This window comes from Cyprinodon tularosa, unplaced genomic scaffold, assembly GCF_016077235.1.
Source record: "Cyprinodon tularosa strain WSP-4 unplaced genomic scaffold, ASM1607723v1 ctg311, whole genome shotgun sequence".
In the NCBI taxonomy this organism is placed as follows: domain Eukaryota; kingdom Metazoa; phylum Chordata; class Actinopteri; order Cyprinodontiformes; family Cyprinodontidae; genus Cyprinodon; species Cyprinodon tularosa.
This window is the reverse complement of record NW_024039021.1, coordinates 67,347-94,382: the sequence shown is the minus strand read 5'-3', so window position 1 is coordinate 94,382 and position 27,036 is coordinate 67,347. Positions and strand designations below refer to the sequence as shown.

Sequence of the window (27,036 nt, the reverse complement as noted above, 5' to 3'; positions counted from 1 at the left end):
CTTTTGAGTGCGAACACATTCAAGAGTCAGAAGGACCCGTCTGAGGCCCCGTCCACACGAAGACGAGCCCTGGCCTAAACGCACAAATTTTTCACCAAACCAGCCTCTCATCCACACGAAGCCGGCGTTTCGGGGGTCTGTAAACGATCTTTTTTTTATTCAGCCTTCAGAGTGGGAAGATTTCGAAACGCCGTTTTCGCGTTTCCATCTTTACACTCTAACCGCATATTTTTTTTTACACGCATGCGTCATAGCGTCGCCTCTAAACACGCATGCGCGACCAGTATCACAACAACAATGGCGCCGTTGCTGCTAATGCTACTCACCCTGCTGTCGGGCTTACAACAGAATCTTCTTCTTCTGGAATATCTCCAGGAAGAACAGAGCAATATCGACGACATAGTTCAGCACCTGAATTTGACTTAACCACGAAAATGGACCCGCAGGGCAACCATGTATAAATATTAGTGCGCATGCCCAACATTTCGTCGCTTATTTTTGCTTTGGCACCACAGCGCCACTTACAGGCCTAGCATACATTTTGCAGCGTTTTCATGCATTCGTGTGGTCGATCACATTTATTTTACGTCTCCGTCTTTACGGCAAACGTTTTGGAAAATATCAGCGTTTCGTGTTCATTTTGACTTCGTGTGGACGGGGCCTGAAACTACCCTCAACATCCTGGTTGTCAGCTTATGGTTCAGTCTTCAAAAGAAAAGAAGATCTTTTAAAAAACTCAGCAGGAGGTGCTATCAATTAATACACCGTTTTCAGTTCTTCTTTTTTGAAGTGGGACAGACAACATTTGCCTTCTGACTTGTGCATTCATCCGTTTTCATAATGTGTTCTTTCAATGTTATCTAAATTTTTGAATGTTCCTTTTGTTGTAGCTCAGTTGCTTTACATTATTTAGTTTTGTTTCCAGACAAAGTTACATTGGGGCTGTAATATGTTGAAGAAAGAGAGTAGAACCAATAAAGTAGTTGTATATATATTATAACCGCATTTTTTAACAATTGGATAAACTTGTTTTAATTATTTTAAATACAAGCAAAGTTAATAATTTGAATATTTTATTTGTGTAAATGCAATTGTTCCTATACTTTTTTAACAATACCTGGAATCAATAGAAATTTTCTTTACAAACCTGGCATAAGTAAGCTAAGTTGTTTATGCTTTAACAGTCAGAATCAACTATTTGTTTTGTTTTTTTTGTAATGAAGGAAGCACATAAAGAAACATAGTGTTCGGTCACAAAGTCATAATACAAACATAAGATTGAATATATGCTGAGCGAAGGTGGAGACCTGGTGGAGGTGATTGAAGCTAAGGTCAGGAGGAGTTGCACACATCAAGCTGGACTTTATGAAGGGGGGAGGAGATGGGACTGCCACCATTAGGCTGGGATGGAGGCGCATGAACAGGTGATTGGCTGAGCAGGTGAGATGAAGACAGTTATAGTTGGAATTTAAGCATTGGTTTAATTTATGTATCCAGTGACTTTATTCCAAAAGCTTTTCTTATAGAAAACAAAATTAATAAATCATCCATAGCAGACCTTTCTCTCTGGCGGTTACCAGCGCCGAAGTTTCTTTCTTATAAATAAACTTTCTAAAACATACTTCCTCTCTGTTTGAGCCTTTTCAGGTTGGAGCTACATTTAAAGTCTTAAATGAATCACTTTGGGTTTTTGCCACAATTGGATATTTAATGTCTTTGGAGCGCAGTTTATGAATCGATTGCAATATTGTAGAACTGATATGGAATTTCTAAATGGAATAGTGGGACACCAATCAGTTTATTGGTTAAGCCGGAGTCCTTATAAGAAACATTTAAAAGGAAGCATTATGGTAAACAATGCTAATAGTTGAGGCAGGTTACCTGCAACCAAACATGTAGTTTCCGGAAGGCACTTGTTAGAAGTTCAGAAGTCCTTTGGTTTGTTTGTAAATTGTAATCACAATGTGAATAATAAGAAAAATGTTTGGTAAATAAACAGAACAAAAGTGCAATGTTAATGGACGTACCAATTTGGCCAAAATTGTTGCCTAACTGTATTACTGACCAAACCTCTTTTCCATCTAGTCCTTAATAAATAAGGCAAAGGCCATTATATTTTAGATTTTAACTTATCTATTGCCATTCACAATGTCTGGATCTATAATCCAAACTTCAGCATGTTGTGCCATATGCCATGATCATACTTTTTGGACATTGGGAACCAGTGTCCATATTTCATCTTGATAGTATGACCAGAGAAGAAAACGCAGCTTAAGTGAATAACAGCTGGGGGACTTCTGCAGTCCCCCCCTTTTTCAGCCAAAACAGTCACATGGAAGCCACCAGAGGTGTGAAAAACCTACCCCCCTCTGTGTGAAGACAGAACAAAACCACAGAGCACACAGGATTCTGTCTATTGTGCCTCCTTTTGCTCCTGGCCTCTTCTGCTCCTGCACTCAAAGCTGGGGCCCAATGTGGCTGGATCTCCACCACAGTGGAGATGCGGACCCCAGGGGAACCAGATCCCCAGAACCATCAAGGATAAGTCAGAACCTTTCAGAACCGAACTGCTGCAAACAGACTTTTTGCAACGCATTTCTCTTGAGTTTCAGAACTTTTAGAGCCAAACTGGATGAGGACCATGCCCTGGGTGTAACACTGAGGGGACCCCTGCTGTGAGACCCAGACAAAGGAACCCCTGACTGCAGAGCTGCAAAACTGGATGAAACTCAAGCTTTCCAAATGGACATGGAAAAAGGTTTGCAGGTCTGGCATGATTAGGGACAGAACAAGCAATATGTCTTTTGATGATGCTAATCATATCGTCTGTGTACTGCTGAGTAAAGACAACGCTAATTGATGCTAAAGAATGGACTGCATGCTACGCTATGCTACAGGAATATGTGTTGAGCTGTTGCTAAAGCTTACACAAGCTTTATTCACTAAGGATTTAAACACTGACGTAACATTAGTGTTCATATGTTCCTCAAATGCTCATTACATTTCCATTAGCAAGTATGACCAAGAGTCATTTAGTGGAATCCTGATGTCTATTCGCTGCTAGCTAAAGAGGGTAAAGAATCATTTAACTAAAGGTTATTGGTTCTTGATTATGCAAATCATTTAATAAAACATTATTTGGCCAAATAATGTTTTATTCACCTCATGGATTTGCATTGTGAATTGGTCTGAAAACATTCCAATTTCTTTAAAATTAGTGAAAAGCTAATTTGATCATATCCCAAATTATTCCAGATAAACTTTGGTTTCAAACACAGAATCCATCTTAAACTGTAATATGATTTTTCAACCGTTTCCCCCTTCCTCTTTGTACATAGTAGTTAGTTTAGTTTAGTTGAGTATTACTAGTCTTAGTTGAGAGTGTTAAACTGAAATATGTTGACTTGGAGCTGAATGATTTTTGTTAATAAACTCTTATATTTTGAACAGAAGTTGTGGTGAATTTATTCCATCTATGTGCAGAATTAACTGTTTGACCATGATTAGTGCTCGAATCACTCTTTCATCTGTTGTTCTAACACACAGTTAGTAGGACTGTGTGTCATAATCAGTATATAACAGCTGAAATAATATCTGATTAAATAAGATGTTTTACCACTTCTACTGGGGAGGGCAATAAACATCTTAAAGTATCAGAAACATAAATTCCCAGCGGGTTGGGAATTGAATTTGACATAAAATCACAACAAGCACAAGCAAGTATTTGGTTATATCTGTTTTCTTAATCTGCGATCAACAGCCGATCTTTCAATGTTCACCACAGCAGCCCTCATGACCCCACTATAAGCGTGCGTGCATGATAATTAATGGATGGATATATGTGTTCTTAATTTAATGTACATTTGTCTCCAACGTATTTATTTAATTTATGTTTTAGGACTTTTGTTTGGGATGATAGGGTGTAAGGATAGATAAATACATCTCCATAATGGTTCCTTCTTGTTGCTTATTTGAGATTCTTTGTTGTAAAATAGTGTCATATAAATATCTGAAAACAATAAAGATTTAATAAAGGTAAAAAAAAAAAAAGGGACATAACATGTGACAAAACACATTTTGTAGCCATTTCTTTACTGTTTAATTTGTATTTTTAATGATGAAAGGGTTCTTGGCTGATACAGGAAATAGTGTCACTAGTAGTCTTGTACCGATAGCTATACCAGTATCGGCCAGGGCCCAGATCCAGCACTAAAATGGTGGTATCGGTTTAAGCGAGTACCAACAAATAGGGCACCGATACCATTTTGAGATCCAAAAGTTTATTCAATTATTGTCACTCATTCCAGGTAGGCAATAAACAGTTCTACTGGATTCACTTTGTATTGGTGTTTTTCCTACTTCACAAAAGGGGAGTGTTACAATTTTGTCGCCTTACAAGTAAAACCATGTTAGTATTTTAATGAATAAAGAAAGGAGATTTCTGTGGGAATAAACAGGTATTTCTTTCCTGGAATAAAAAAACAACAACATTTGATTAATTCAGAAACACAAAAGATGAACAAACCTGATCAAAGCCAGAAAATGGAAAGTAAACTATTAATTGCTGCTCTTTTAAGAACAACCTTTGGTTTAGAGGATATTGTATTTTTTTGTGTGTCTTTCAGAGGAAACTGAAGAATCTGTCTATCAAAATGTAGAAGGAAGTCCTAAGAAGAACATAAGAGCTACCCCAGGTAGAACATTGGTGGAGTATCATAGTCTTGATGATAATCATTAAGCTTCTGGTATCTATGTCAAAGTTAAACTTCAAATTTGAATCCGAAAATTCGAAAAGAATCAAAAGTAAGATAGAAGGGATTCATCATTTGAATGATTTCAGCTGCAAAGGAGGAAGGAACTATTTATGATGAAACAAGGCAGCGAAAAGAACCAACTCAACAGACTGCTGGCCCTAAATGTTTGCCGTAAAACAATTTGATTTTTTTTAACAACAAAATGATGTTACATTGGAATCCAAAACTCCATTCCTCAATACCAGACCCCCTAAAGTTTTAAATGTGTCTCTGCAAACATCAGTATGAAGTCGCTTTTGCCGAACACCAGGCATTGAGGTGACGCCCACAGCTCGACCTTCAGCTGTTGTCATAACATGAATCTGACTTTTTATTTCTAATTGTACAGTTTAACATTCATCCATTACTGTCTCAGTTTAATATTTGTTAAACTGTTTCAGACATAATCAGGGTTCAGCAGATACTAATTGCTGTGACCTTTTAAATATTTTTAACAGTATTCTGCTAGAACTGTGCTGCATAATCTTACATATTTACACATTTTTAGAACCATTTGACAACAGATTTAAACAAAAGAGCATGACAACCTTCATATAAAAAAACCTCTATATGTTTCATTAAATTCATGCACTAATTACTGAATTACATTCATAGGTTTAGCTCAATCAGCTGTGCAGTGAAGCAGCGATTAGAGCACACATCCTGGGTTTGAATCCCAATCGTGGGTGTTCTTGTAGAAAGACTGCATGCTGTCCTTAATGCATAAACAGATTCTCTTTGGCTTCTTCCAACTGTCCACAAACATAACCGTTGGGCAGTGGTGTCAAACGTACACACATTTCTTACATAAGTAGAAGTATAAATACTGCAGTTTAAAAACACTCACAGCATAGCATAGACAATTCACGTTTGCAGTTTGAAGAACACCTGCTTGCTTCTGATGATTTCCTTTAGCTAACCAATGAGTGTTTGCGTTACATGACTCCAATCCAATTACACTAGTTTTCACTAGATGTTGATGGCGCCAATGATCTGCATTGAATGGCGCACATGACGTAAAATAAATATTTATAAACATTAAACTGAAGCCAAGAGCAACGAGTAACGTTTGTTTTAAAAATGTAAGGAATAATTAAATAATCATTCAATTGATTACTTACAGGGCCGGATCTATCAAAGGTTTGCGTGTATAAAAACGTGAGCTATTTCACTGCGCACGCTAAAAAATGTACAAACTGATCTATCAACAGCGTGCTAAAAGGATTTGGTCTTTAAAACGTGCTAAATAGCGCCTCTTATCCATTTAGTACTTTTTCAGCTATGAATATGCAATATGGGGCGTTTACACGCAAAAGTGCGTCTTGTGGGAGGAGAACATGTAAATATATTAATTTAGCACTCGCAAAGTGATTTATTAAACCTGAAAGCAATTTTGCTAACGGTATCTGACTCTATATTTAACACGTTTCAAAAGAAGGTGCAAATGGTCTGTATGCGTAATTGCGCACACATGGCAGCGGTTATTGTCGCAAGAAGGAGACATCGAAATGAAGCAAGGAGACGCAGAGAACGCATTTTTTCACTCCGTGTGAATATTTTTGGAATGAACGAGGAAACGATCATTAAAACATATCGTTTATCCAGCATTGCCATTTTGGAGCTGCAATTCCAGTGATTTGCTCCTCACAGAGCATCAGCTGTACTTGTTCCTCAATGCTGGTCAGAAGCATCTCATCTACTGTGCCCCCTCTTGTTTTGTTCTCAGATGTTTTGTTATATGCCTGTTTTTCTTTGGTTCGCCTTCTAATATCCTGGTATCTTCTTTTTACTTCATCCACTGTTCGCAAGGTTTCACCGACAGCGTTTACTTTATTACAGATTTGTTCACATATAGCGTTCCTCTGTGTGACAGTCACACTTCTTTGCTGTAGCTCACTTAAATGTTTGTTGGCTTCATCCACTAACACCTCCATTTCCATGGGGTCGAATTTCCTTTTGCGCTTTCTGCTGTCCAAACTCGCCATGCCGCAAACCACAAAACGCGCAAAACCATCATTTAAATAGGGCGTCTCCAACAGTTTTGCACCTGCCACCAGTTACGCAATCGCTCTTGTTAAATCACCCGCAAACCATGGTTCAGCCCCTCGCGCAAAATTCCAGTTTGCGAGCGCAAATTACTGCATGCAATATTGGATCTTGATAAATCCGGCCCACAATCTCCTAGAAATCTATTTTGGACAAAGACTGCTAAATAAAAAGTACCCAGACGGGCAGTAGTTTATCTGAACTACAGAAAAATAACATATTCTGGTTTGTTAGCACAGGGCAAAAACCCAGTATCTGATCTGTTATATTTTCCAGCAATAGAGAGAAATCTTTTGTGGATAGATTTTTTTGTTTTGTTTTTTTTTTTATTAACATTTAATTTTTTTTTATCTTTATTCTCAGGTGGTCTATTGGAAGTTCTTTTTCCAATACATGCTATAAAGTTCTAGATTTCTCATTATTTGTGGGTCAGATACAATTCAATTTAGAGACAGCACAAAGTGCTTGATCAGGTTAGAAATACTTGTTAAGCACTACACTCTAAATTGCCCTTTAGCTGGAGGGTCTGCTCCCCTTTTACTCTAATAAAAAGGTGTACTTAAAACATTCTGATGAAAACAACTCAAACTCAAAGAACATAAAAGAGAAAACAATCTTGAGTAAGAAATTAATTTACTATCTTACTTGTTTTGGGCTTTATTTGGATGAGTTTTTAAACTTTAATAGATGATGGGTTCTAGTGTGAGCTGCCAGAATTAATAAAGACTGGATAGGAGAACATCTGAAAGAAAGTTTGGTTTTTAAGCACATTTTGTGTTGAATAAACTTTGCTTAATATAGTTATTTAATCAAATGCGTTGTTTAATCACAGCAGGACTTTTATCAGAGAAGGAAGCAGGGAGAACAGATGGCTGCCGTCAGATGCTGGCTTGTTGCTTGGTGACTTTCATTATCATTTTGGTGTTAGGAGTCATACCCGCTGTGTTTTGTAAGTACTGTTTTATAGAGCAATATCAATTTATCTATGCCATCAATTAACTTTATAAGTTAGACTTAAGTCAGATTGATATTATTTTAAAAACAGATTTAGAACAAAATAAACGTTACATAAATGATGCAAAAAGAAGTTATAAAATGCTTTTATTTATTGAAATTTTTGGATAGACAATGACAGGAGGAGTCAATCTTTAATAAATTAGATTTCTATTAAAAGTATTTTTTTATTCTGGTTAAAGCAATAATAGACTTGGCGTTTTGCCAACAAGGTGTTAAAACTAATCTTGAAAAGTTAATAGGTTTTAACATTATCAAGCAAACATTATCAGTAAAACTACTTGATAAAAAATTTATTTATTGTGTAGAAGGTCTGAAGGATGGGGGGCGGGAGTGATGTTCTCTTCATACGACGCAGGAAGTGCAGGAGCTGCTGGCCCTTCTTCACCAGTGAGGAGATGTGGGATGACCAGCTGAGGTTGTCAGTGATGTGCACCCCCAGGAACTTGGTGCTACTGACAACATCCAAAGCTGAGTCGTTGATGAGGAGGGGTGTGTGGGTGGGTCTGGATTTCCTGAAGTTGATGATAATCTCTTTGGCCTTTTGGAGGTAAGGATCAGGTTGTTCCCTCTGCACCAGTCCACCAGATGCCGCACCTCCTCACTGTAGGCCGCCTCGTTGTTGTCCCGGATGAGGCTCACTACTGTGGTGTCATTCGCGTACTTCAGGATGTGATTGGACCTGAGGCATGGAAGACAGTCGTGGGTCATCAGGGTGAACAGCAGGGAGCTCAGGACACAGCCCTGGGGGGTGCCGGTGTTCAAGGTGATGACGTCGGAGGTGTTGTTCCCCACTCTGACAGCCTGGGTTCTGTCAGTGACAAAGTCCAGCAGCCAGAGGGGGGTGTTTATTCCTAAGGGGCCCAGTTTGCCTACCAGGTCCTGGGGGATGATCGTGTTGAATGCTGAGCTGATGTCCAGGAACAGCATCCGCACGTGGGTGTTCTTCTCCTCCAGGTGCTCCAGGCTCAGGTGGAGAGCAGTGGAGACTGCATCCTCCGCACTGTGCTTGGACTGGTATGCAAACTTGAACTGGTCGTGTGATGGGGGGAGCGTTGAGATAATGTGGTCCTTAACAAGTCTTTTTAAGCACTTCATGATGGAGGATGTGAGTGCGACGTGGCAGAAGTCGTTAAGGCACGTGATGGTGGTTGTCTTTTTGGACCGAAAAGACAGTGGCAGACTTGAAGCACCATGGGACAATGGCCTGGTCCAGGGACGTGTTGAAGATGTCTGTGAGCCCGTGGGTCAGCTGGTCCGAGCATTTGTTTTCAGCTGACCTGGAATGTTGTCAGGACCTCCAGCTTTCCGTGCGTTGACCTTCCTCGAAACTTTCTGCACTGCTGATGTTTCCAGTCTGAGCGCCTGTTCGTCTGGGTGTGGTGTCACTTTCCTAGCAGGGTTGGAATTCAGCTCCTCAAATCTTTCGGAGAAGTTGTTGAGCTCATTGAGGAAGTTCCCACGGCCCCTCATCCTGCCAGTGTTGTTCTGGCAGGATGAGGGTGTGGATTGTAGTCTATGACAGACTGAATGCCCTGCCACAGTTTCCTGGTGTCGTTGGAGTCTTGGAAGAGACATTGGATTTTCCAGCTGTAGGCCCGCTTGGCATCTCTGATGGCCCGCTTCAGGTTAGCCCTTGCAGACCTGAGAGCCGCAGCATCTCCAGATTTGAACGCAGCATTTTGTTCTCTCAGCTTCATTCGCACCTCCTTGGTCATTCAAAGGTTCTGGTTTGCCCGAGTGACTATTGTTTTTGTTGCCGTCTCATTATCCATGCACCAACTGATGTAGTCGGACACTGATGCAGCGTACTCCTCCACGTTGGTGCGCTGGTTGTCTCCTTGAAGATGCTCCATTCAGTGCACTCAAAACAGTCCTGCAGTGCAGACATCGCTACCTCAGGCCATACCCGCACCTTCTTCACTGCAGGTTTTTCTCTGATGAGCCGGGGCTGGTATGCAGGAATTAGCATGACAGAGAGATGGTCTGAGGAGCCCACGTGGGGGCGTAGGGCTGCTCTCTATGCCTTCGTTATGTTGGTGTAAACAGGGTCCAGCGTATTCTCCCCTCTTGTAGCAAAGTCCCTGTGTTGGTAAAAGTTTGGAAGCACGGTCGTCATGTTGGCCTGGTTGAAGTCTCCAGCAACAATAAAAACACCTTCCGGCTGTGTGGCTTGCATGTCTGTGATGTAGAGAACACTGAGGGCTTGCTTCGTGTTGGCGCTGGGTGGGATGTAAACAGCAACAATGGTGAGGCTGGTGAATTCACATGGCAGGTAAAAGGGTCGGTCTCTCACAGTCAGGAGTTCAATGTCTGCAGGGCAGTGACTGGAGACTGGAGAATGTTGTCAGCCCGTCCAGGCTAACTGCGCTGTCTGTGACCGATGCACTAAGCCATGTTTCGGTAAGGACAATGGCACAGCAGTTTCTTGGTTCAAGCTTTGAGTGTAGTTCCAGCTTGAGGTAGTCCATTTTATTTTCCAGGGAGCATATGTTGGCGAGCAGCAGTGAGGGAAGCGGCGATCTTGACGGGTTAGCTTTTAGCTTAGCTGTTAGTCCTCCACGGCAGCTGCGCATCTGCTTCCTTTCACACCGTCTCCGACGTCTCCGAAGGCTCCTGTGGTTGTGGGAGGGACCGCTGTTCCGCTGGCCGCTCAGTCCGCTTGGCGTAGCAGTCCGAGGCTAGCGAGTGCGTCTCTGTGCAGAGGAGGTCTTGAAGCCCAAATTTCCTGAGAATAATTAGAGTCTTACGGGTGTACACTGTTCCTACACTGTGACGCTGTGTTGTAGGTATGGGAATCGCTGTTTTAGCTGACGAAAGTAGGATCAGGTTTGTGATGCTAACCGGAGCCGAAGTAGTCGCAGCTGTGCAGGGTGCTGCCATCTTGTTTTATGAATGTTCAAGTTTTATCATTACATTCTGGAAATCTATGAACTTTATCACAGGTCATAACCAGTGATAACCTCTGCCTCATCACTAAATCAATTTCTCTGGATACCTAGCATCGGCTACCTTTCCTATTTGGGGTGTGTGGCCTGTGGCTCAGACAAGTAGGGTACTGGGGCTGATTTGGAGTGCGTTTGGGCACATGGAGTCAGGAGGCTTCCTGGTGAGGGATGCTGAGAGGGCTAGATGTAAGCCGGGTTCCTCCTGCAAAGGTGGGCATTGGGAACCCCAGGTAGGACCTCTGGAAGCTGGGTGCATGGTCTTTCAGGGTTCTGTGTCAGCACACATGGTTACCGGCCTGGCGGTGGTGTCTGAATTCCGTTGGGTGGCCTGCCCTTGGGTGGGATCCCTACTGTTGGTTGGGGGCTTGGTTATGCAACAATGTTAAGGGGTTGAGGTCTGCCCCCTGGTGCTTGGCGCCTTGCTCCCTTGGTGGAACGTGGAGAAGAGCGTGCCTATTGGGGCGAGTAGGGGAGCTGGCTCCCTGGAAGAACCCTGCTTCCCAGTACTTTGCTCCTCATCTTTGATGCTTCCCCCCAACTGATCTATCACACCACAATAAACATAGGATATTGGGGAGGAAATCATCACCATGGTGGGTCCCATGCTGGTGATGATGGCCTATGCCCCTTTTACATAACACATTAGTCAGCATCATTTATAAAATTTCCAAGACATACATATGTAGGGCATCAAGGTGGGCATATTTGGGGCACTGGAGACGGATCAGGCTTTCTGGCTTTGTTTCCGGTGTTCATGACCATTTGGGATGCATACATCCAGGCAGGAGGGGGGGCTGGCCTGGGGTCTTTAACACCTCTTTTGTCTCAGCTCCACTTGGGGATGGGTTGGACCCTTAGGGTTGGTCATGGCTTGGCTGCATTTACTGGCTCTCCTTGGGCTCTCCAGCCTTTGGCTCCCATCCTATGGCTTCAATGTCTGGTCCATCTGCTGGGATTGGGGATGCCGGTTCCTGGGACTGGGTGGGGGTCTGGGACATTGGAGGGTTTGGCCCCTCCAAGATACATCTTGGCCTGTGGTGTGGGTCTACCCTTACCCTGCATGCGGCCTATGCCTGCAGTCGGCAACCGTCAGTTGGGGAGGAATCTGGCCTAGAGGGGTCGAATACCTGGGTTTTGATTGCCTGGCAGCCATTGGTATAAGAGGCCCTTATGGATGTGGGAGCCAGAAACGGCTATAACAAGCTTCCCTTGAAAGGCCTATTGTCTTTTTATGTTGTTTATTTTCTAGACTGTTAACCATATAAGCATAACATTGTAATCTATGATTATTTTCTAAAATAAATTAGTTAAATAACTTTTCTTATTTTATATGATGTATAATCAGTCCATCTACTTCCAGCTTAAAAAATTTAGAGAACATTAAAATAATCAGTTTTCTGCAGATTGATTTATTCTTCTTACATTTGCACATCAAGTTATCAACTCAAATTATTTAGGTCAAAAACCTGTCGACAAAAGGATAACCGATAAAGATGAAGTGCTCCACTGCCATTACTGTGTTTGTTTGTTTTTGTTTTAGTTTACACTTATCTTATGAAAGAACTTCATCAAGTGGAAAAGAAAAACAATGAGTTGGAGGAAGAGAAGGAAACCCTGAACGAACAAATAGAAAAGCTGAAGGAAATTAACAATGAGCTTAATGTCAGCAGAGCTCAGTGGAGCATTGATGTATACTGTCCCAAAGAAACAAATGGTAAGAACAGATCTCCTGAAATTTAAAAGCAACAGACAATAATAGCATTTTGCAGCTAAACATGTTGTTTATCTCTTTTGTTTAAGGCAGAAAGTGTGACCCTTGTCAGAAAGGATGGCTTAAATTCCAAACCAACTGCTATGCATATAATGATGCAGTGGAAAAGGATCGAAAAAACTGGACTGAAGCACGAGAAAACTGTAGAGGAATGGTTTCAGATCTGACTGTTGTAGAAAATGATGTGGAAAAGGTTAAAAGCTTGTGTTAATTTTAACAATTTTTTATTAAGAAACTGTTAATCATACATGTACAGTTTTTAAATCCCTATCTTTATTATTGTCATGTGAAACATAGGGTGAGATAAACAACAACTTTAGTCCTGCTATAAAGGGCATTAAGGGATACTGGATTGGCCTGAGAGCTGTTCAAGGAAAATGGAAATGGATCAACGGGGCTGAACTGATCAATACGTAAGAGACACACACATTCTTATTCTATTCTTATTCACATTTGAATTGAGAAAGCTTCCTGGAGAGGTGGCGAAACGTTTTTGAATCTTGGAAACCAAGTCTAGTGGATTTTTTGAATATTTATGGAATCTTATTCTATAAATTCTATAGAATCAATTAATTTTATATCTAACTGATGTTTCTCTTCAGGGGCTGGATAAAACACAATGCAACTGATGGTCAGTGTGTGACTGTTCTCCAAGGCAGAGGATGGAGATCAGTTAGCTGTGATGAGAAGAACGCCTGGATCTGTGAGAAGAAGGCTTTAACTGTTAATTAGGTCACATTTAAAATACTAAAAGGCATTCAAATGTATATAAACATTAAAATTTGATTGCAAATAAAAGTAAAATATTGAGGGAAAAAAGTTGCTCTTTTTATGTTAGACTCAGTAAAAATATATACTTATCCACATTTACCAAGGCTTGATTTTTATTTTCTGTTGCTCTCCCAATTAAAAATATATGAAGTAGTATTTGAAAAGTCTGTATTTGCGACTATAGAATAAGAAATCATGCTTTAAGCAGTGCGCATCTTTAAAATATATCAAATCCTACATCTACTGCATATACTGAAAAAAAAAAACTACATTAATGTTCCAAAAGGGATGTTTTGTTGTGTCTCAGATCTCCTCTCTGTACTAACGTCTTCTGATTTCAAATGTCTGTCCGCACTTTTTTCCTCCCTTCTAAGGTTTATGTGCTAAAGTACCCGGTAACAATTATTAACATTTATACAAAAAGAGATGAGAAAAGACTCACTGAATTTTGATGTTTCTGTTGTAAAAGGCTAACTGATTTAAGTTCATTTCATTTATGTTAATTATCCAGAAAGAAAGATGTTATAATTGTATATATGTACATATATCCTCTACCAGAGTATCTTTCCTGTTCCTAGAACTGTTTGTATGTATATATATATATATATATATATATATATATATATATATATATATATATATATATATATATATATATATATATATATATATATATATATATATATATATATATATATATATATATATATATATATATATATATATATATATATGTATGTTTAAACTAAAATCTTAATATTAAAAATGCGAAGATATGGAGCTACTGGTTCTGTTAACATGATTAAGGAGCGAAAAAGACAGATATTTATTGTTAATATCTTACTAAACATTAACTAGTGTTTAGCTGATGTTAACCCTCTGAGGACGATGACGTTTTCCAGTAGCCTGGTCAGGTTGATGAAGATAGATTCTCAGTTCTGTGACCTTTTTGGCTTAGTTAGGCCTCTGTGTTATTTACAGACACACAATAGGCTCATTAAATTCTGGATTAATCCTGGTTTATTTTTTTCTTGAAAATTAAAAAAGAAGCACAACAAAATAAAAATAAAACTTCAATGGAGCAATCACGCTCCATTTCAGACAGCACCCAGCTGTATACCTGTATATGAGTATGTATATAGCAATAATAACAAAATAAAAAATAAATATAGAACTGTAGAAATGTATGAGTTGCTTTGCTTTGCAACATACATACATCCTATTATAATATTCCCTTATTCTTAAACCCATATAGAATATACATTACACTGAACCATTTGTTTGTTTTCAGCAAAAATGCATAACCGTAAAATGTTGTGAAATATTCAGTGAATTCAAGTTCATTAAAGTCAATTCTGTGCCTGCTCAACACATTTCCGCCCCAAGATGGCACCACTAAATCACGTCAGCGCCAATAGGCAAAAGCAATAGATGTGGGTTCTACTCATATATTACGTCTATGATGAGTCTGCCCACGTGTTCAGATCTGCTGGGGCCCCTGCCCCTTCTTATGATGTCATCATATGACAATTACAATTGGACAAACTGTAATGCATCCGTTTTAGAAGAATCAGACCTCTTATGAAGTCAGTATATTTGTTATTATTTTACATTTGAATGGTGATCTAAAGCAGCCGGAAGTAGAAAAAAACTCAGCTCAGATACATCATTAAGTAAACTCTATTGCGGCTGCGGATTGGGTTATACCTAAAAGAAACATTTAGTTTTAGGGATTATTGATTTAATTCAGTAACACAATCTGCAAGATGTTTTTAAGACAATTTGCTTTTATAAACCCAAATATCTTCTCAGTTGGTGAAGATTTAAATTTTTTTTTTTTTAAAGAGCTCCATCGTTTTCCTGTGATTAATGTATTATTCAAAGAGCTGTGACCTGGCAACTTTTTGATAAGAACTGACTACTTTTTCCCCCAAGACCGTTAACTTTAGAGGTAGGAAGAAAAATCATTCCATGTAAATGTCTGCAGCCAAAAAAATATATATATCTATAGGTGGAAGGCTTGCCTCAGAGGAAATAAAACTACACCCATCTGCTATGTTACTCAACCTAAGAGGTGTTCCGGTTTAAGTCAAGTCATTTTTCAAAGTAACACCATAGATGGCAGAGGAGGAAATGAATTATGCTTCTGTGGTGTTCAAAAGTAAGAAACCACAACAATCAAAATGTAAATTGTGACTTTTGTTCTTGACCATACATAAAAAAATATTCAAATGATAAAAATTCTGTCAGCTTCTGTGTTTATGAGGTAATCCTTATTTGCAATGTGGATAGATTTTACTAAAATCCTCTGAAAAGATTTTTTTTTTATATATTTTTTTATTTTATTTTTTATATTTTATTTTTATTTTTTATATATATATTTTTTTTATTTATCCATATTTTTATCCTAAGTGTATATATTAGTATATTTTTTGCATGCCTTATACCCCAGTGTTTTTAGAGATTTTTATAATTTTATTTATCTATTTCATATATGTTTCATGTTGCACGATTGTACCATAAAAAATTCCTAGTTGTGAACTCCTTCACTAATAATGGCAATAAACCCGATTCTGATTCTGAATAGTACTACAATAGTAGTGGTGAGGTAAGAAAATATAAAAAAACATGCTTATATAAATGCTGAAAAGCTAAGAATAGAGTAGATCAGTAACTTTATTAAGGAGTTGGAAATTTACCCAGTACAGACCCATTGGTTTGTTTAATGTGAGCTAAAAACCAGATCTCACAATTTAAAGAACAGTCTGTGTTCAAACAACATTTAGAGTTATTATTGGTTTTCTTATTTTTTTTTTTATCTGATGATCAGCCCATGACCGCAGTAAACATAATCTTACAATTTTACTCCTTATATCAAAATGTCTTTTCAGCCTGTAAATATATTATACCAGGATAGATATTCTGAGAAATACAAGGAATATACAGCTAGGAGTGGCGCTGGTGTAGATTCTCACACGACCAGCAAATGAAAATCCTAAGAGCTCAGGTCAAAGACTAATGGAGAACTTCTGTTGCTTCTCTTTCCCACTAGCAGGAAGAATCAAAAGTAAGACAGAAAGATGAGATTTATAAGTATTTATATTTTAATGATTTCAGCTGCAAAGGAGTAAAAAACTATTTATAATAAAGTAAATAATAAATACAGACCGCTCTGGACAGCTTATTTTACGTTTTCAAATAGACCATTTTGAGTAAATATCAGAGCTCAGAGGTAGAGAAAGGCAATGACAGAGGTGAAAATATTTTTTTTATTTGTGAATCTCATACACAGGATTCAGGACACATATGACTGTTACAAATGTTTATAATTTAAACTTTGCATAATATATGACCTTTAAGGCAAGCTATTTTTCCCTTGTTTATCTATTTATATATAATATAGTTTGCTAAATACATCTTCAGACACGTCATAGATTATTAGGAGTTTGTTCTGCATTTTAAAAGAAATTTAAGTGGGTAAAACAAATATGCTGTAGCTTCATTTTTGTGCAAAGGATTCCCCAAATTTTATGCACGTTTAGAAACAGGATTCAATCAAATTAGATTCTTTTCCTGAGTTCTATATAATATATTGGCCATGTGTTTGCAGCAGGGCATTATTGAAAAGAGCAGGACTTCCTGGATATACTTTTAAGGACATCAGTACCAAGAGCAATCTAAAAAAACAGACGTCAATATTATTTCAAATTCCTCCACTGTTGTTAAAATAAGTTGTTAAATTAAACTCTTAAATGCAAGTGATAAAAGGACTGTGTTAACTTTCTGTTGAGAACCTTAAATTAATAAAGAGAAAAACTATTCAAAAGTAAAGTAGATAAACTGAACAAACAACATGGAGTTAGCATCTGTGTCTACTACAATGGACTGACTAGCATTGTTTGCTCCCAGCTACTTCATGTCTGACCACATGATAGAGGCCATTTTGTGAGCTCTAACTCCTTTATTTCAGCTGGACCCACCGAACCAGACCTCCTGGGGCCAGCTAATCTAACACACTCTCTTTAAGCTCCATTACAGTTTAATGCATTTCTGAATCATTGTTAATTTTTCCCTGTAAAACTAAATGAAACGACTTCTTTTATTCATATTTATCTGCTTTTTTTTTTTTAAAGTTAACCTAAAATACAGTATGCCTTATAACCGGAACACTCCTCAGAGACTCTTGAGCAGACTTTTTAAATCCATTTTCCCCCTTTTATTTGTTTTATTTATTTGCTCTTATTTCAGTTGTGTTTGCATAATTATTATTATAAGGATTATAAGCTAATAAAGGCACCGTTGTATTTTAAATTAGGGTCTTTTGTGGTTATTTAATTCAGTAAATGGTTTATCTCTCATGTGAGAGTGTGTGCATGAATGGTCGTTTGTCTCTGTGTTGCCCTGCAATAGACTGGCAACCTGTGCAGGATGTACCCCGCCTCTCGCTCATACTGTAGACAGCTGGAGATAGGCATCAGCAAACCTCACAACCCCATAAACCATGACTGAAAACGGATGTGAATCATAGTTTAAATTATGTCTAAACTTAGTTTGTATTCTTTTTCATGGGGACGTGGCCAATCTGGGTAGTGGTGGCCTAGTTTTTTGAGAGAATGCTTTTTTTTTCTTTTATTTTGGGTCCCTGACCAAAGCCATGATCCCCAGGGCACCACAAGCCCAATGTAGGCAACGGTAGGCAATTTAATGCTTAAGGTCTGTTTTATGTATCTCTAGTTAACCAACTGGTTTTGACTGAAAACTTCAGTGAACATTGAAAACAGTATTGAGTTAAGAGTTTCAAAGCATTTCAAAACTCCACTAATGGAGGTTTGCTTTCATATCACAAAACCCACAGTCTGCCTTGTGGTCTGACTGCTGACTCATTTCTAGAGTGATCTGACATGACATTATTCCCCTTTATTCCTTCCCCATCAACACAAGTTTCTTTCCTGCATAAATTAGATTTTTAGGAAAAGTAAGAATGCACTGTGTGTTACTCAGTGACCACTCACTGATTCAGCAGCCTTCATTTAGAAATGTTTTTTAACTTTTCTGTTTCCAACTATATAAGGAGTTGCTTTTTGTCAAACTAGGTTGTTCTTCATTTTTCAGACGTCTATGTCTTTTAAAAGTTGCACCAAAGGCTGTTTGTAAAATTAGAGAGGTATTTTAAACGTGTGGGTTTGAGTTCCCAAAACCCATTCTTAAACAAGAATAGCACCACTTTAACATTTTTTTTTTTGGTAAAAAATAAAATGTGAAAAAAGGCACTGAGTAACAGATCAAAACATTTGATTTACTATTTAAAATTATGTACAAACAGAAATTTGTTTAGTGTCTGATACATTTTTAAAAATCATAATCTCATCCTAAAACGTAAAACTAGTCCTTGCCATAGTTAATATTTACATGCTAGAACAGCATTAAGTACCTCCACTGATATTATCTACAGTTTAATCTATGCCAACTGGACCTCCCCGTGTCATTTAGCCTCAGTGGATAAATGCTAACTTGTTTCGTTTTTAAAGCAATATTTACTTCAACAAACGCCTATAGCTATGTGACTATACTTGAAACAGTTTGGTTAAGACAAGCCTGTTCCTTATTCTCTTAAATTAGTTTCATGGGGTAGAGTTCTCAAATCTCTCTTACGTAACATTAGTCTAAGTAACTGTCTTTTTTTTGTCAAAAAGTTGCTAAAGTTCAATTCAATTCAATTCAGTTTATTTATATAGCGCCAAATTCACAGCACATGTCATCTCAAGGCACTTTACCAGATCATACAGTCAAATTGATACAAAGTTTTCTATCTAAGGAAAACCAGTTGATTGCATTGACTCATTGACTCAAATACAATCCCTCACACTAAGCATGATTGTAGCGACAGTGGAGAGGAAAAACTCACTTTTAACAGGAAGAAACCTCCAGCAGAACCAGGCTCAGTGTGAGCGGCCATCTGCCGAGGCCGACTGGGGTTCAAAGTAAATCTAACTAACAAATTGCAGCCCTTTACTACCCACCTCTGATTTAAAAATTAATTATCTATGTAAGCAATACAGAAGCAGGTATTTTTAAACGTGTTTCATAGTTTCTATGGTTTCTAAGGATATTCCATCTCGAAAATATTGTAATGTTTGCACCTTACTGGCTTTTGCATAAGTCTTTTTTGCTGTTGGCTGATGTTATTACAGGTTTTTTTTTTTAAAAGAGAAAGAAACATTTACCCTGAAACAGCATCTTCTAAAACTTGTCAGTCAGGTTCAGAGCAAAACGATTCACACTGGATTGTTTACCATGTCATCATAAAGCAACACAGAGAAACAAAACCTAAGCAGTGTTGATTTTGACAGCCATCTTAGATTTAGTTTTAGTTTTAGTCTTCAGGACGAAAACTATTATTAGTCTTTGTTGTATTTTAGTCATATGTTAGTTTTAGTCGGTTTTAGTGGACTAAAACTTGAAAAGGCTTTAGTCTTATTTTAGTCACTTTTATGTTGCACAAAAAATTTACCTTTACAATTTCGATTAACAACCAGATTCTTTACCAGAATGACAGCTCTTGCCAAGATACTGCAATAGCTTTATATAGAATGCTGCTGTGCAGTTCATCATTGCTGTTGGGCAAAAATCTTTAATTTATGCAATACAAATAAACTTTTTTATGAATTAATGCCCTTCTTTATAAAAAATTGTCTCACAAAAGCTGTGAAAATAGCAGATCTAGTTCAACATATTATATTGGTTAATATAGCAGACAGACAAGCTAACAAAATGTACAATAAAGGAATGGTTTCAGACATACAAGGTTTCCATTCAAGAGCATCAATCCCTGATCTACTATCAATTGTGCCTTACACACAGATCAGTAAAATCTTCTAAAAGAAAAGAAAAAAAAACGTTCTTCTTTCTTCTTTGGAAGTTTTTTGGCTTTATTTCTGAGAATTTTCCCCTTTTTGTTACCGTTATTCAGGGGGTCAAAGTACATTTAAATTCACAGGGTTTTGATATAAAAAGGAAATACAGAGAGAGCCTACATAATTGCCCTGTAATGCCATGGTAATCCAGATCTAAATATGCTTACCAAAATATATTCAAAGGATATAAAAAGGATATAGAAAATAGAAACATGGAAAATGTTTTGATGACGATAAAAGAAAATATTTACATCACATTTAAATAGATAGAAACGAGAACTATGAGAAAGAAATATACTGTGGGTTTGGAACATGCTCCACAGACTGGAGCATGTTCCAAAGCCTTCATGGTGATGACATCAACAGCCTGACTGAATGTATCACTGACTACAGGACCTTGTGTGTGGAAAGAACTGTGCCCACACAACGGCTACTGAGCTTTCCAAACAACCACCTAAACCAGAAAAAAAGGGCTTTTAACTCAGGGGACAGAGAAGAGCAGCGTAGAGCTCCAGTGGAGGTTCAGGGTGGCAAAGGTGGACTATGGGAGGAAAATGGAGGAACAACTGGCACAAAACAGCATCAGAAATGTATAGAGAGGTCTCAAGAAATCTCCGGCTTTGGGCAGAGGACCACCACCAGCAGGGCTGCAGACAGAGACACAGAGTTTGCAGACGAGTTAAACAGGTTTTTCACCTGGTTTGACTCCCCTCACACTAGCCCACTCCCTTTCCTCAACTCTCAACACGTCTTCGACCGCTAGGCCACCAGAGACCTACCCTCCCCCCCATCACAGTCATTTCGAGGTAGGTGAGAGGCCACCTGAAGAGACTAAAACAGAGGAAAGCTTCTGGACAGGACGGCTTCCCTGCAAGGTTGCTGAAGAACTGTGTTGATGAACTCTGCAAGCTCTCCTCAGCTACATCTACAACCTGAGCCTCAGCCTGGGGATGTTCCCTACTCTCTGGAAGACCTCCTGTGTGCTACTGGTTCCCAAAACATGCCACATGCCAAGGAACTGGCCCACTTTAGATCTGTCATCCTGACATCAAAACCTGATGAAGACCATGGAGCACCTCATCCTAGCTCACCTACGCACCATGGTGTACCCCACCCTGGAATCGCTGCAGTTTGCTTATTGACCTGACATTGGAGTGAAGGATGCAATGAGAGTTATGTTCTTTGACTTTTCCAGCGCTTTCAACACCATCAGACCAGAGCTTCTGAGGGGGAAGCTGGAGTGGACAGACATGTTGCTGCCTGGACCATCAACTACCTCACAGAACACCCACAGTACGGTGAGGGCCATGCTTGCACGGCTGACAGTCAGAGGGGCAGTCTGCAGTACCGGGACCCCCCAAGGCACCATTCTGTCTCCGCTCCTCTTCACCTACAACACGGACAAATGCCATCTCCAGAAGTTCTCCAATGACTTGGCCATTGTAGGCTGTGTCTTTGAGGGGAACGAGATGCAGTATTAATGGGTCATTATGAACTTTGCGGACTGGTGTGAAAAGAACCACCTGTGTCTTAACACCAGTAAGACCAAGAACATAGTGATTGAGTTCAGGAGAAGACCCCCACCTCACCCCCCCATGAACATTCAGAGGCAAGACATAGAAACTGCGGAGAGTTTCAAATACCTTGGTGTTCACGTCAATACTAAAGGGCCAGAGCCGCCTCCACCTCCTGAGGAGGCTGAGATCCTTTGGAGTGAGCAGGCCACTACTTAAAACCTTCTATGACTCTATGGTCACATCAGCCCTCCTCCACACTGTTTTCTGTTGGGCCCCTGGCTACGCAGAGTGAGACAGAAAGAGACTGAAAAAACTGGTGAGAACGGCCATGTCTGTCTTAAGCTATGCTCTGGAGGAGGTGGAGGAAGTGGCTGAGAGAAGGGTGCTGTCCAAGCTTACATCCATCATGGACAACAAATCCCACCCTCTGCACCAGGCTGTAGAGGAGCTGAGCAGCTCCTTTAGGGAAAGACTTTTAATCCCTGTTTGTTAAAAGAAGCGCTACTGCAGGTCATTCATCCCTACAGCCACCAGACTCTACAATGCGACACTACAACGGCAGTAACTTGTGCAATGTATATTGTGCAATTACTATTTAATACCTTGTGCAATAACCTGTTTCTTTATATGTGATACCCAGTGCAATACCTATATATATATATATATATATATATATATATATATATATATATATATATATATATATATATATATATATATATATATATATATATATATATATATACACTATATTGCCAAAAGTATTTGCTCACCCATCCAAATTATTGGAATCAGGTGTTCCAATCACTTCCATGGCCACAGGTGTATAAATTCAAGCACCTAGGCATGCAGACTGTTTTTACAAACATTTGTGAAAGAATGGGTCGCTCTCAGGAGCTCAGTGAATTCCAGCGTGGAACTGTGATAGGATGCCACCTGTGCAACAAATCCAGTCGTGAAATTTCCTCGCTCCTAAATATTCCACAGTCAACTGTCAGCTGTATTATAAGAAAATGGAAGTGTTTGGGAACGACAGCAACTCAGCCACGAAGTGGTAGGCCACGTAAACTGATGGAGCGGGGTCAGCGGATGCTGACGCGCATAGTGCGAAGAGGTCGCCAACTTTCTGCAGAGTCAATCACTACAGACCTCCAAACTTCATGTGGCCTTCAGATTAGCTCAAGAACAGTGCGCAGAGAGCTTCATGGAATGGGTTTCCATGGTCGAGCAGCTGCATCCAAGCCATACATCACCAAGTGCAATGCAAAGCGTCGGATGCGGTGGTGTAAAGCACGCCGCCACTGGACTCTAGAGCAGTGGAGACGCGTTCTCTGGAGTGACGAATCGCGCTTCTCCATCTGGCAATCTGATGGACAGGTCTGGGTTTGGCGGTTGCCAGGAGAACGGTACTTGTCTGACTGCATTGTGCCAAGTGTAAAGTTTGGTGGAGGGGGGATTATGGTGTGGGGTTGTTTTTCAGGAGCTGGGCTTGGCCCTTTAGTTCCAGTGAAAGGAACTCTGAATGCTTCAGCATACCAAGACATTTTGGACAATTCCATGCTCCCAACTTTGTGGGAACAGTTTGGAGCTGGCCCCTTCCTCTTCCAACATGACTGTGCACCAGTGCACAAAGCAAGGTCCATAAAGACATGGATGACAGAGTCTGGTGTGGATGAACTTGACTGGCCTGCACAGAGTCCTGACCTCAACCCGATAGAACACCTTTGGGATGAATTAGAGCGGAGACTGAGAGCCAGGCCTTCTCGTCCAACATCAGTGTGCGACCTCACAAATGCGCTTCTGGAAGAATGGTCAAAAATTCCCATAAACAAACTCCTAAACCTTGTGGACAGCCTTCCCAGAAGAGTTGAAGCTGTTCTAGCTGCAAAGGGTGGACCGACGTCATATTGAACCCTATGGATTAGGAACGGGATGTCACTTAAGCTCATATGTGAGTCAAGGCAGGTGAGCAAATACTTTTGGCAATATAGTGTATATATATATATTTCATCAGTACCAAGTTTTCTGCTCTAGTCCATCTATGTCTTGTTCCAGTAGCCGATTTGTGGAATAGGCAGCAACACCAGAGGAGCCAAACACCAGCTACTAGTGGATAGAGCAGTCACCCGAGACTGTAAGACCAGGCAGACAAATCTGTGCACTGCCTGGATTGACTATAAGAAAGCCTATGACTCAATGCCACATACATGGATACTGGAATGCCTGGAAATGTACAAGATCAACAGGACTCTAATAGCCTTCATCAAGAACTCAATGTAGCCGATTTGTCATCAAGTTGCCTTGGTTACCTAGCAACTGACGCGGACCTTGTTAACCCGGGCGACGTCCGCTCTTGTATTTGCGGTATCACTCATGCCTGAGGTAGGCCACTAAGCACAAAGGACCTTGCCTAAGGGTCCACCTGGATGTCCATGCCGGGAATCGAACCCCGGTCATATATATATATATATATCCCTAATATATAATATATATACTAGGGATAGAATGGTGTATGAAAACCGTCCCAACTGTTCGGTTCGGTTCGCATGTGTTACCTTCGGTTCATGTGAGGCCCCTTTTTCTCATAGGCGAAGCATGTACACTCCAGAGCAGAAGGTGGCGGTACTGCGACCAAAGCCAACCACCAGTAGTAAACAAGAAGAAGCGAAGCAGAGTAGCCGGGTGTAGCAGAAAAAAATCAGTTGTTGTGGAGAATTGTGTGGGTATGGCGAGTGGGAAAGAACAGGAGTTGGAAGATGTGCCAGCAGCACTTTATAGGTCTGCTGTACGGGACCACTTTGCATTTAGAGTGACCTACGATGATGGCGGAAAGAAAGTTGTGGATAAAAGTGCAACAGTGTGCAAGCATTGTGCAACACGTTTTGTTTATGCTAACAGCAACACGACCAACATGTCAGGCTAACAATCAACATATACCGAACTGAAAACTGTGACCACGAAACCGTGAACCGAACCGTGGATTTTGTGAACCGTTTCACCCCTAATATATATATATATATATATATATATATATATATATATATATATATATATATATATATATATATATATAAATATCCATCACTATAAATACCCATGTAAACACCGTGTGCAATAACCCTGTATGAAAATTCCTATTTTAAAAAAAGACTTCAGCTGTGTATACCACAATACCATTGAATAAAGTAAAAAAAATTAATCAACTAGCCAAGGAAAAGAGAAAGAAAAACAATGCCAGGATTTAAAACTCCACTAATGGATTTAAATCTTCTTATTGCTAAGCAAAAGTGCCACCATACAGTTCTCAAACCATAAAGTAAATCTCGCTGCAGTCTGCAATCTAGCTGTAAGATGTCGCTGAAAATGACACAATGTAGCTTAAATAAAAACACAGCGCTTCTTTATTTATAAACAAAAAGCCACTTTGGACTGCAGTCATTATGATGTCAACTCTAACGCGGTCAAAAAGGGGTCTTTTTCAGTGCAAAATCCTGACCGAGCTAGCTATTTTCTTTTCAGCCTTGTTGATTCTCACTGAGATTTTTCTAAAATACTCAAGTTATTTTATGCTCTACTGATGCAAATGCCAGCAGCCAAAACCAGACATGTCTCTAGAAGAGCTCCAATTAGAAGGCTTGCCTCAGAGGAAATAACTTCTACATGTCTTTGCTCTTTTGCAGACAGGTTTCAGTTTCAGTCATTTCTAAATGCAGGGCTAGAGATGCAAGAGGAGGAAATTCTCTATCCTTCAGTGTCGTTCAAAAGTAAGAAACCACGGCAATCAAGATGTAAGTTAAAATTTTCTACCTTTTCATCAGAGAAAAAAATTATAACAGATTCTGTTATATGTTTTGTTTATTAGGTAACATACTGATATTTTCTAAATCATACAATATCATTGGCGAGGGCATCAAATTTCATTAATGCAAACATAAAAGCAATACAGTCTGTGTGGAGAGTGTGATCTCTTCTGATCATCTGCTCGGGCAACAGCATCTGAGCAAATGACCTACAAAAGAATTAGACTAAGAAAACATTTATTGTCCACGGGGGGGTTGGGAAGGGTCATTGATAATGTTACAGGCCCGGGACATGCAGCGCTAGGATTAAATGTCTTTTATGGAGGGAAGAGGAGCCCTGATGATCTTCTCTGCTGTTCTGACTACTCTTCTAATCTGTGGCGCTGCAGCCTCCACACCACACAGTGAGACAGCTGGTCAGAACACTCGGAGGTGTGGAGGATGGGTGGGGGCAGGTGGGCTCTCCTCCTCCTCCACAAGGAGTATGTACTCTTTTGTGCCCTTTCAACAACAAGAGAAAGCCGGCTCTGTTCTAGATAGTCCTCTAGAATCTCTGGAGATGATTTAACAAAGAGGAAATCTTCATAAAGTGAAGAAGGTTATGGACGACAGTGAGCAGCCTAAGATGCTTTTCCAGACCTGGTGCAAGACAGAGTGATACAACTACAACTATCAACACTTACAACAACTCGATGAGGAAAACACAAAAACCCTACTGCAACATTTAATTAACGTATTTATTTTCTTTTTTTTTATCGAAGATCACAACCTTACTCAAAACATTTTCAGAAATCACTGGGTGAAAGTCTGGTTGCTCAGTCTGATGCTTTGTAATTAAACAGTGGTCATGTGCAAAATTTTGCCCCAATTTTCAGAATAGAACCTGCTTTAGAAAACATTTCGGAACAAGACTCAATTCACAAACAACACAAGAGTATAGGCAATAAAAAGCTAATGCTTGTCAGATTTTCTGATAATCATCATGCAAGGTTACTTGATGGGCACCCAGATTCAAATTCTGGATGCAGACTTGGCCATCCCTTATAGTTTTGTAAGTCAGTATTTTTTTAGAGCGATGTGTATGATCCAACAGTGACAGCACAGATAATATAAACTGTTTGTATGCAGAGGATTAAAGCTGAAGGAATTAAAGACCAAAAAGTATGATTGTTCCTGTTTATCCTATTGATCATTGATTTTTTTTTTGCTATCAGTTTGTAGACTTTTAAGTTAAGATCAGATACGAAACATTTTGTCATGCACTGTGTGAAACTAATAATTGAGTGACAAACATCTTCCTCTTCGGAGACCAGAAGTTTTAAAATCGACTTAAATAGCATCACTATTCAAAATTAATCTTTCACAAACAATGGTTTAATGAACCCTTTAAAAGTTCTATGAATTAAATCACTGTTTGACTGTTTTAATATAATCACCAAATAACAGAGCTTTGTGGCGTGAC

At 39.4% G+C, this 27,036-nt stretch overlaps 1 protein-coding gene across 1 annotated transcript; it reads left to right on the top strand.

Moving 5' to 3' along the window:
* The first annotated feature begins 4,652 nt into the window (after positions 1-4,652).
* On the top strand, positions 4,653-13,773 carry LOC119788194 (C-type lectin domain family 4 member G-like). The gene is made up of 5 exons (XM_038292386.1): positions 4,653-4,694; positions 12,342-12,515; positions 12,602-12,765; positions 12,870-12,985; positions 13,175-13,773. Exons 2-5 carry the CDS (start codon positions 12,356-12,358, stop codon positions 13,302-13,304), a joined length of 570 nt encoding a protein of 189 aa, XP_038148314.1. The 5' UTR covers positions 4,653-4,694; positions 12,342-12,355; the 3' UTR covers positions 13,305-13,773.
* The last annotated feature ends 13,263 nt before the right edge of the window (positions 13,774-27,036 follow it).